At 46.0% G+C, this 11,261-nt stretch overlaps 1 protein-coding gene across 1 annotated transcript in view; it reads left to right on the top strand.

The window, feature by feature from the left end:
* Positions 1 to 10,378, top strand: part of TELO2 (telomere maintenance 2) — a gene marked incomplete at its 5' end in the record, with an annotated part of 18,567 nt that extends 8,189 nt beyond the window's left edge. Inside the window, 11 exons of the mRNA XM_009707945.1 lie at positions 9 to 109; positions 725 to 810; positions 1,112 to 1,203; positions 2,052 to 2,168; positions 3,165 to 3,236; positions 3,797 to 3,967; positions 4,686 to 4,777; positions 5,424 to 5,523; positions 5,935 to 5,999; positions 6,648 to 6,763; positions 9,915 to 10,378. Of these exons, the coding sequence (XP_009706247.1) occupies positions 9 to 109; positions 725 to 810; positions 1,112 to 1,203; positions 2,052 to 2,168; positions 3,165 to 3,236; positions 3,797 to 3,967; positions 4,686 to 4,777; positions 5,424 to 5,523; positions 5,935 to 5,999; positions 6,648 to 6,763; positions 9,915 to 10,018 (1,116 nt within the window). The remainder of the gene's footprint in view (positions 1 to 8; positions 110 to 724; positions 811 to 1,111; positions 1,204 to 2,051; positions 2,169 to 3,164; positions 3,237 to 3,796; positions 3,968 to 4,685; positions 4,778 to 5,423; positions 5,524 to 5,934; positions 6,000 to 6,647; positions 6,764 to 9,914) is intronic.
* Positions 10,379 to 11,261: the final 883 nt, after the last annotated feature.

Below are 11,261 nucleotides of genomic sequence, written 5' to 3'. Positions count from 1 at the left end.
GGAATGAGAAAGCAGATGCTGTGCTGCCATTGGTATTGGAAAGTAACAAGAAGTCACATGCAGCAGCCCCTGTGATGTCAGATGAGGAGTCGGATACTGAGCTTGACAGGTATGGGGCAAGAAACTGGTAGGAAATGGAAAATAAATGGTAAATTCTTAAGAGCAGATGTGGGGAGAAGGGAGCTATTGGTAGCTGTGTTTCTTGGTAAATCCTGTGTTTTCTGACCTTGTTCAGCTGAGTGGTGTGCGGCAGAGTAGGACTTGGAGTAGGAAATTGCACATGGGTATGTTAGTCAATAATTTAAGCAAAGCCCACATCGTGTACAACCGTTGTATTTATTCCATCTGACTTAGATACGTATTTCCTGGAATTATGGATATATCTACCTAAGTGACCTGCCTTATCCTGTCACTTCACGAAGATATAAAGAAATCTCAAGAATCAGCTTCTAGTCTCTTGGTCACTTGACTCCTTCCTGGGCTTGACCAAGAGATCCAGTTCCAGATCTGGTCACAGAACTGCTCTTTCACTGAGCTTCAGAGTAATTCATAGAACTCCCTAAGGAACCCTTTCAGACTAGGCTTTGACGATGCTGCTGGGTGATCCAAGATTGATGGTGTTACGACAACGAATGTGCTGGTTCTTTCATTCTGTGTGGATAGCTGGGGAAAGGAAAAGCAGCCATACCCCATAAACTAACTCCTGCCTTTATTTCTTTTACAGTGATGATGACCTCATCCCTTACGACATGTCCGAGGATAAAGAACTAAAGATTAAGGCTCCTGTGTATATCCGAGACTGTATTGAAGGTAGGAGATTTTGGGCTGAGTCTTCATCTGTTTCTTACTGGTTTTGGGAGAGTGATCTCTGTGTAGGTTTATTTTTTTCTGAGATAATTTGAAGAAGCTGTAGGATTTCAGTAATCCAGGCTCAAGTGTGTTGAACTGTAATTTCTGAGTAATTTCAATTTAGTTCCTAATGCCAGTCATGCACTGGGTCAATGATACCTGCCTATAACAAGACAAACTATTGGCAGAACAAAGTTGGGGGTTTATACTCAAGCACAGCCATTCTGTTAATAGCTTTTGTTTGTCTTTTGATTACCTTCAGTCCTGACAGGATCTGAAGATGTGGACAAATGGGAAGCTACAGTCAAGGCTCTTGAGAGCTTGGTTCGAAAGAATCCAGCAGCAACAAGAGAGGTGAGGTAGTATGAGCTAAGTTACCAGCAGGCTGTAATACAGGGTCATGCCTTTGCCCTTGTGAGGAGACTGAACATGCCAAGAGAGCAGCAGGTCAGGCTAATGTGTACCTGGATTTAAAGCTTTCGACTTGGGAAGGGCAATACTTGCTTTGGAGGTAAGGCTGCAGAGCACAAAGGATCAAAGAAGGCAAAGGTGCTGGCAACAGTATGGCATTTAGCACCTCCAGCGCTGAAAATGAAATGCATTGCAAGTAGAGCTTGCCAGTAACATGAGGAAGCAGAGGAACCATGCTTTGTGCTGGGCAGAAAAAACATTAGAAATGCAGGTTACAGAGCAGCCATCAATTCCACAGACCAGTTGATTTTCATTTTGGATTTAATTAATTGTTATTCCCCAACAAAAAGGGAGATAAAATCAAATGGACTTTCCCTTTCCTTGGCAGAGATACAGGCCTCTGCCAGCTGAGGAAGGGGTGTAGCCTGGTAAACAATGCACAATCTGCTGCTACTCATCAGACGTGTACTGAGCTGGATGGGCTTTGGGTGTGGTACTGTACCCTTTCACACATCAGTTAACGTGACAAGTCCGATATCACGATGCCACCACTTGTCCAAAAAGCCAAAGTGAATGTGGACAGAGAAATTGGCATAGGGGTTTGTTCAGTATTTTGAGAAACCTGTCTTGATGGCATTTAGCTTAATGTGTTTTCTCTCCTAAGTAATGGACATGTTGCCTGTGTTCCATACCCTCATTGTCTTTGTTTAAACATTAGAAATGCTGGGTAAATCCTGTGAGAAAAACAAACGCCTGCAGGGATTTGATTACTTTTTTCATATTCTGAGCAGGTTAGCGTGGAGCTGGCAAAAATATTACTGCATCTGGAGGAGAAGACCTGTATTGAAGGCTTTGTGGAGCTCCGTCAGAGAGCTCAAGTAGCTGTTTTAACCACAGATCCAATACCTGTGAGTCCCTCTTACTGCTTTCCTTTTTCCAGTTGAGGCACAGGCAAAAATGTAAGCAGCTGAAGTCTCTTGCTAACTTGATAGAAGCAGCTATCAGAGTATAGTAGAATAGCTAGTTCATGTCTGACAGTGTTTGTGCCGAGATGTACTGAAGAATCTGCAATGGATGACTGAAACAACAGGAGAGAGAAAACTCTGTCAGAGCTGTAACGGGCTGGAGGAGCTGTTTGGAGGCTGTTAGGATGAGTGTACCTGACAAGGCAAATTAGATGAGGACTTGTTGCACTGAAGGGGAGATTGTTTCACACAGAGGGAAGCTGAGGCACAAAGGGCTTCTCTAGAAGACAACTGGTGATTGTAATCATAGAATCACAGAATGGTTTGGGTTGGAAGGGACCTTTAAAGATCATCTGCTTCCAACCTTGCCTGCCATGGGCAGGGGCATCTTTCATGAGATGAGGTTGCTCACAGCCCTGTTCAACTGGACCTTGAATGCTTCCTATGATGGGGCATCCAAAACTTCTCTGGGCAACCTGTTGCAGTGTCTCACCACCCTCACTGTAAAGACTTTCTTCCTTATGTCCAATCTAGATCTAGCCTCTCTCACTTTAAAACCTTTACCCCTCGTCCTGTCAGTACAGGCCCTGGTAAAAAGTCTCTCTCCATCTTTCTTGTAAGCCCCCTTTAAGTATTGGAAGGCTGCAGTAAAGTCTCCTTTGAAGTGCCAAAGCTGCCATGGCAGTTGTTTGGGTACCTCTGCATAGGAGAGAAGAATGGCAAAGTCCCATTTGTCATTTACTGCCTTTGGGAGAATCTAAGAGTGTAAGTGTTTGAATTCCCCCTATTTGCAAAGCGTGTCTCTTCCCTTCTCTTGGAGGCTTGTTGTTAACTAACGTGAAATGGGACTTCTCCTGAAATGGAGTGCTTTTTAGAATTAGTGGGAAGGCTGTTTCCAGCCTGGATTTGTGTTCATTATGCCTTGATTTTCCTGTACAGGTAGCAAAGTACTTGACCTCCCAGTTCTATTCTCTGAACTACAGTCTTCGTCAGCGCATGGACATTCTCGATGTAAGTGCTCTTTTGACTTCCCACTTCCCTTGTGTCTTGGTTGTACCAGTGCCGTTTCCCTGAGATGTAATGGAGTTACCTTTTATTCCTCGTAGGAGGACACAGAGGCATGGGAATCTCTTACGTTAGTATCTGTGCTTGGCATTCCCCTCTTGTTTGTAACCCTGCTACACTCCATTTGTACAGTGATCCTTCCCCACAGAATGCAAAACATACAATGGTCGTTTGCCTAGGAGAAGCCACTGTTTCTTAACACGTCATCAGTCTGTTACATCTTTGCTTTCTGAAGGAGCACAATCTGCCTGTGACTCCTCCTCCATCATTTCTCTTACTGTTTCTGAAGAAGGAGCCACTGTTCTGTTTCGAGGTTAAGTGACCAAGTGCTTGGTCAGTACCTCAGAGCCAGGTGGTTGGTTGGGGGTCAGTTACCTTTGTTCTAAACCTGTTGTGCCTTTCTGCCTTGCTGTTCCTATCAGTTTGGGTGCAGGTAACTCTGTTGTTCTTGTTCTCTAGTACAGGGATTAGCCCTTTTTAACAGAATCTCCTTCTCTTTCATTTAGGTATTGGTTTTGGCAGCTCAGGAACTGTCCTATCCTAAATCCCATGGGAAGACCAAGCATTCTGGTGCCCCAAAACCTTGTAACCAGCTCCTTCCTGGAAGTGACAGCTCTAAAGACTGGAGAAGAATTGTTGATGAGAGGATCAAAAGCAAGACTCGGAGATTTGCTACGGTGAGGCCAGGGCAGAAACAAACTGATGTCAAATCCAGCAAAAATAGGGACACTAGGAGTTGCGGTAGTTCTATCCAGAAAGAGCAATTACCTGTGAAATTGAGCCCAATCCAAAGGGAAGACTGCGTAACTTCAGATATAAATTTATCTTGGTATCTGGCTGAATCTTTCAGTGCAGAGTACCAACTCCTGTATGGGAGAGGAAAATAAACCTTGAGCTCCTTGCCTTGCATTGAGGGATAGCTGTTGCTGTTCTATGCTTGTTCTGAGCTCATCTGGCCACTGCAGGGAGCTGTGAGTGCACCTCACGGATCCCAGAGCCTCCTCCATCAGACTAGCTGCCACTGGACTGGACTGTCTCAGCCCTCCTATTTTTCAGGGAGATAAATTGATGCCAGTTTCCTAGTTCCCAGAACTCCCCTGTGGTTCATCCTGGAGAGCTTGCTTTCCAAAACTCCTTTATTCCTTGCACGTTCTTGTTTCTTATATCTAACGTAGGAGTACTGAGCTATATTGTACTGAAATATTTAGATGTGGGAGAGGATCTGAAGTGAGAAGTGAGCTATCCAGTCTGGAAACTAGTAGCCATAGGCATACAAGCAAGCAGTGGCTGACAGTGGGACGGCTGCAAGGAACCTGTAGTCTTGACAGTGTTCAGTGAAGTGAAAGACTCGGGTGATGCATCGTGTGTACAGGCTTCATTTTTTCTCTTGGACAGGGTCAGTCTCAAGTGGAATTGGCTTCTGGCCCAAATGAGTTCAATTCTGTAGCTGGACACTTCTTTTTTCCATTGCTTCAGCACTTTGACAGGTGAGTGTGAACACCGTGGGATGTGGGCATGGCAGCTGCCAGAGGGATCCCTGCTGCTTGTTCTGCTTGTCTCAGAGCAGCAGGGTAAAGCCCAGAAGCTGTGTGGGAGTCCAGTGACACCACACTGATACCTGGCTCCTGCGTAAAGCTTAGAGAGGAGGGGTCTCTCGGACTCATGAAGTCTTGTTGGACAGGAGTGTGTAAGACTACAGAAGCGAAGATACGTTATGAAGAATAACCTGTCAGCAGGTACACAGGCAGATGATTTTGGCAGTACCAAACCAGTTGTCTTGCCTGACCCTCCACCTTGGAGCCTTCACAGAAAACCACAGAACTCAGACTGCAGTCTTTAAGCAAAGTTAACTCTGTCTCAGGATTGGGCCTGTCACATGGACTGGTCCTTGCGACCACATTATAGAACACAGGACCCAGTTTATTGTCAATCGCTTAAGTCTTTGCTTACCTGAGGAAGGCCGAATAATTGATTCCATGAGAATCAAGGTTCTTGTAATACCCGTCTTAATGGTTTGTTTCTAGTATGGCAGTGGTGCCAGCTTTTGCATGCAGTTCTTTCTAAGTAAAGCCTGTTGGTAGAATAAGTGATACGTGCTGTAAGAGTACAGGTCTGTGTATCTTGCATTTACAGGCCTTTGACAACATTTGATCTCCTGGGGGAAGATCACTTTGTCCTTGGAAGACTGGTCCACACTTTAGCAATCCTGATGTACTTGGCTGTTAACACTGTGGTAAGAAAGGCTGTGTGAACTTGCAGATGGCTGGAGAGACTTCCAGCCTGGGAACTCGGAGGTGCCTTCTGAAACAGCAGTGTGCTCTGGGGCCTGCTACACTTAGACTGGCAGCAAGTTCGAGTCACGTGTGCTGAGAAGTTGCAAAAGGAACTGGGAAGAAAACGGTCAGAAAAGAGACATGGGATTCAAAACACCCCTGCGCTATCTTTTGCTGCTTCTGGTAGAAAAACTGTCAACTTCTGTGGGAGGTTGGGCACATCATTTCATTTCACTGCCTAGGCTTCCTCATCTGTAAACTAAAGTTAATTGTAACCCTGACCTTCACAAGAGTGTATCTCAAGGTTCAGTCCTGTAGGGCAGTGTGAATGTGAAGGTATTCAGTGTTTCTGTCATAATCTTGTTTTGCAGGCAGTCTCTGCAATGGGAAAGGCACTGCTGGAGTTCGTTTGGGCTCTGCGTTTCCACACTGACCCGTGAGTTGTAGTTGTATGCTTTCATTTTTAAAGATCAGCTGCGAGCCAGTCTCCAGCCATGGTTTGTCTTTGTCCAAGACTAGCACCTGACTGAGAATGTCAGTGACTTAATGCATTCTCTCTATGCTCTCCTCCAGCCTTGTGTTGTTATGACTGAATATTGCAAGAATATGTAATGAAGGCACTGCTTTAATGTCAGACCAACATATGAACTTGGCTAGTGTCTTCTAGTGTGCAGGTACCGTCATTACCTATAGAAAGCATGACAAATTTCTTGATCAACTATCCATGCAAGAGTTTCATCTATGTTTACGCAGGGAGCTCAGAAAACTTTAGATTGAATTCCAGCATTCAACCCTGGAAAGAAATGAAGACATGTAGCCAAAATGCTGTAAACATCCAATTTCTGTTTTGATCTCAGACTTGGCCAGGACTCTGAATTATGCTAGGCTCCCTGCACCACAGCATGGCAGGGGCTCTGTACGTGGGCACTCTGCCAGCTGGTGCATGGTTACACTCCTAATCAGTAGGAATATGGCAAAAGTCATCATACTCACAAACATTTGAAACTGGAGAACCCCTGAGGTGAGGAAATCAAGGTAGAATATGAAGCTGCAGGCTCTAACCAGTTTGGTCTTTCTCCAACAGGTATGTGCGCCAAGGTCTTTTGTCCTGCATCTCCTCCATGCTCCTCAGCGTCCCTACAGAGCGTCTTCTGGAAGACATGACAGAAGAGCTTTTGGAGACTCAGTCCTGGCTGGGAGGTAAGATGTGGTGGTGTACACCAGTGGTTTTTTGGTCAGTGGTGCAATCTTTGTGCAGCATCTCTTTAATTGTGATGATTGCATTAATGTCCTAGTGTTGCACACCAGAGATTTGCATGACAAGCGTATTTATCGCTTGCTTGTAAGTTTAGGGCAAATACGAGATCGCACTGTGTGCTGTACAGATGTATTACCAAGGTATCTAAAGCATAAGCTGAGACCTGCATATGGCATTTCAGAGTGTGACTATCCTCACCTTACAGACCAACCAAAATATCCCACAATGTATTATGTGCCCCCTTTCTCTGTCTAAGCACCCAACCACCCACCTCATGAAGCTGCGGAAAATATTTATCATATTGCATATTGCATCCAGGCAGTGACTTTGACCGGCAGTAAGATACAAGGCTTGTATGGCCCCTTTACACCATACGCACAGAAGGTGGGTTTCGTTAGTGCTAAAAATAGGAGGAAGAAGAGCATGGCCCCATCTCCTAACTTCCTATTGCTGATGGAACGAACAACCTATGAAAGACAGCAGACGACACTGCATGCTGCGCCCAACGCACCTTCCATCAACACAATCTATGTTCGTGGGTTCTGGTACGCTGGAACTGCACAAATCAGTGGTCGGGTATTGCAGTGTGCTGGAAGTACAAGAGGAAATAAGGCTGTGTGTTTTGTGGCTCTGAAGCCTCCACTGTGTTCTGAGAAGACCTTGTGTGACTCCCTGGGTTGGTTTCCTTCACCATTCTCACCCTTGGTGAGTTGGCTTCCCACGGGGAGCAGGCAGGAAGCGACACTGACACCGCCGGCCTCTGATCCTTGCAGGTTGCGGAGCTCTGTGCCCTTTAAAAGGAAGAGAGCTGCCTTGGGGGGCCAAAAACTTTACTTTTCCCATGACATGGTGTGCTCTGAGGAATCTGCTTGTCTCTGCAGTTAACACTGCTATTACCAAGTAAAGCCTTTCCAGGAATGTGATAAATGTATTTTCAGCATGATGGTCTGCGTGATCTGTTTTTAATGAGTTATTTTTGGAAGGAGGACTGCAAAGCTAGTAGCATCTTTTTATGCTTGTAGGTAGTGTAACAGCCATCTCTTCGCAGGTAGTGCTATTGCATGAAAATTGCTTTGTAGATCCTGGTGGTAATGAGAGCAGGATAAGATCAGAGTTGTGTGTATAGTAGAGAAGGGGAAATTGTTGTAGGAGCCGTTCAGAAACCTTACAGAATACAACTCAGCTCCACATCTGCTCCGATACGATTTAAGTACAATTTAAAAGGGCTTCTAGAGCTTCTTCCTGAAACACAACAGCTTCTTGGGCTATGCCTTTGCTGTTCGTTGTACGATTGTTCGTAAAACAGCTGTCACAGAGCTCCTCCTTGCTGCTCCCAACAGGTGAAGTCAGTCACTAGAGACCTACTTTTGAGAGTCAATCATGGTTTTAAGCTAGCAGACTTGCTGTTGCTTCGTGAGTCTTCCAGATGAGATTTGCAAGAGGTGTCATGTATTAGATCTACTGCTGTAGCTGGGAAAAATGACAAGCATGCGAGCCTTTTACTACCATGCCTAATGGCCAGGAGAAGTCACCACTTTGGGTTTCAGCTTAAAGCACCTGTATTTCTCCTGCTACGGCGAAAGCACAATGAGCAACAGTGAGCTAGAAAATGTTATCCATGAAGCATTTAGTAGAAATCTGCAAATCTGTTCCCGTTTGGTATTATATCACAGCCTATGCAGGCTGCCGTATTTCATCGTGTGAGTATGACTGTTCCTGCCCTTCAGCCTTTGGGCTGCAACTGGAACTGTTCCCTGTTAGAAAGTGTTCACGGTGTGGTGTAAGAAACCACTTCAGTCGCTGTCACAGTACTGTCTACTTAGTGGATGCTTTGGGACGTTTCAGCTGGGATCCACCTTGTACTTGCCTGTCATTGCCCTTAATGCCATGCTGGACCTACTGTTGCGTAGCTTCATCTTTCCTGAGGAAGGGAGGGAGGGAATACCTAAACATTTCTAGGAAAAAGTTCCTTTGATTCCTCAGCGGCTGCCTTTGAGGGAATTCCCCACCCCTTGCAAGTGCTGTAGAGCTAGGTCATAGGTAAGTTTGGTTTATGTACAGACCCGCATGACGCTCTGGTGCCCCGTGCCTCCCTGTCAGCGGCAGCAGTTCAAGATCCGTGCTCATGGCAATTAGAAACAGTGCCAACATCAGTCTGGGCTTTTGAGTTTGCACTCATCTGTCTTGTAGCCTCCCCCTTTTTGCCTTCTGCAGAGGGAGTATGGAAGCACCATCGTGAAGCTCTCCCTGAGGTTATAAATAGCCCTACTCCATCTGAATGAGTCATGTGTTTGGGCTGACAGTACTGGGCCCTGAGCACACGGCTCGTGCGTACAGGATATCCTTACACAGGCTCTTTGCTCTTCCAGGCTCCCCCTGCTCAGACATCCTGCGTGCATCCTGGTTTTTACTTTGCAGGCCCATTAAGGGCCCCTGAAATAACAGCTGCTGGAAGCGGCTTCATGCCCTCCCTTACATGTTGCATAAAGCGTGAAAGAACTACTCGTTTATGAGAAGGCTAATCTCTCAGAATGGCGAATGTGTTGAAACTTGGGGCCTGCCTCTTTCTTTCCCCCACTTGAAGGGCAGCGTGACCACAGATTTCAGGAGGGAGCACTGAGTATTTGTTTAGATCACAGGAACTGGCAGAATGGAGACTTTAGGCTTTTGGTTAAGTGGATTTCTAATTGCAAACTGCTTTCAGGCCAGTAGATCAGCTGTAGAAAGGTTACGTACAGCTCAGGGGTGCAAGTACAAACTCTGACATGGAGGTTATGCCATGGAATGCGAAGTCAGACTGTTTCAACCCAACTGACTATTTGTTTCTGCTACAAAAGTGAACTGAGCGTTATCACACGTGACAGTCGGGGCTTAGCTAAACTCATACTGTTTAAGATGATCAAGTTTGCGCATCTTTGCCTTCTGGTCTAATGTAATTCCCGCAAGTGCCACTGTCTAGCCCAGATTTAGTTGCGTTTGCTGTTGCGTTTAGTGCCATTTTGTGATGATCAGTGAAACGGCAGAGAAGTGTTAGGTGAAGGGCAGGGTTTTTTTCCCCCATTTTCCAACTAACAGTGGCTGCTTCTTTTACAGATGTGGTGGAGAAGGATCCAGATGGGGACTGCAGGAGGCTGGCCTTGCAGAACTTGCTACTAATGGAGAACCTGAAAAAGAAACTCAAAAGTGTCCCTTCCTAGCTGAAGGGTGAAAGAAATGACCTTGACTTTGTACTCTTGCCAGCTGGATGAGTGTAGGCACTGCTGGGGCCTCTTCAGCAGTCACCTGGCTGGAGAGGAGGAAGAAAGGGGGGGAAGGGTGCAGAGCTGTAAGCCAGCGAACCTGACTTGACATCTGGACTTTGTAGTGGAGGCCAATTTAGTGAGCGATTGCTATCCGGTACGGAGTGTACAGATGCAGGAAGGTAGGCTAGCACTGCCATCCTCCCCACGCCTCCCCAGCCCCCACCCCCAGCTATTTATAACCTTGGCAGGTTTGAGCGCTCTGCTAAAAATACAGGGAAGATCTCATAGCAGACTTCTTGTCAGAAAAACAGGAGGGCTGGAGAGCCGCTTACCTCCCAGGGCTGAGTCTTATGACATGCCCATAACAAAGGCTCCTGTGTCTTCTGGCGGTCAGCGTTTGGTGGAGTAGTTCTCGGTCTGCTGTTCGAAGGGGTGGGCATGGGGCAGGGAACGACACTGCTGATGAGATGCACGAACTGAATAGCTACAGGGAAGTTCTGAAAAGGTGCCAAACCTTAAAGGCTTGAGCTAGAGCTGTGCTGTGGTTAGGAAGGAACAAAGCAGGAATTCTTTTTGTATAATGTCGGTACAGAAATAAGTTTCTATTGAAGGATAACTAACGTCCAGCTTTTGGCCTTAAAATCTCCCCCCGCCCTTCTTCTCTGAAAGCATGTCATTTAAAACCTTCGTATTCACCCCAAGTTTTGAAGCAAGTCACAAAATGGGAGAAAAAATAAAATCATTCGAAGCAGAAGGGCTGGTTGGTATGAAATGTGTGAGAGTGTCTGCATAAATGCCCCTTTGTGGGGCAGGATGATGGGCTTAAAGGTGAGCAAAACCTTGGTTGCTTATGTTGGGCTTCACTTCTCATGGTCCTACTTGTGCCAGGGAAGAAATGTGCATCCTAAAATCTGACCAGTAGAGAGGAGCTTGACATCACTGTGGTGTTTGGAAAAGAAGCGTCACAGTGAGAAAGAAGCTCCGCTGGTGTAAAGTGACCCAGCTTGAGCAGTGGGGGTTGGACCAGACAACTCCAGAGGTCCCTTCCAACCCCAATCGTTCCGTGATTCTGAGATTTAGTCCAGATTTTTGTAAATGGTAGCTCTACAGCCTACGTGTCCCTATGACGTACTGAAATACAAAAGCTTTGGGTTGAGGGAAGTCTCTCTTCGTTCTGCAGTAGGGGAGCAGCTTCACT

This window comes from Cariama cristata, unplaced genomic scaffold (assembly GCF_000690535.1).
Source record: "Cariama cristata isolate BGI_N322 unplaced genomic scaffold, ASM69053v1 scaffold18779, whole genome shotgun sequence".
NCBI lineage: Eukaryota > Metazoa > Chordata > Aves > Cariamiformes > Cariamidae > Cariama > Cariama cristata.
The sequence above is the reverse complement of the archived record's forward strand: the minus strand, read 5'-3'. Positions and strand labels throughout refer to the sequence as shown.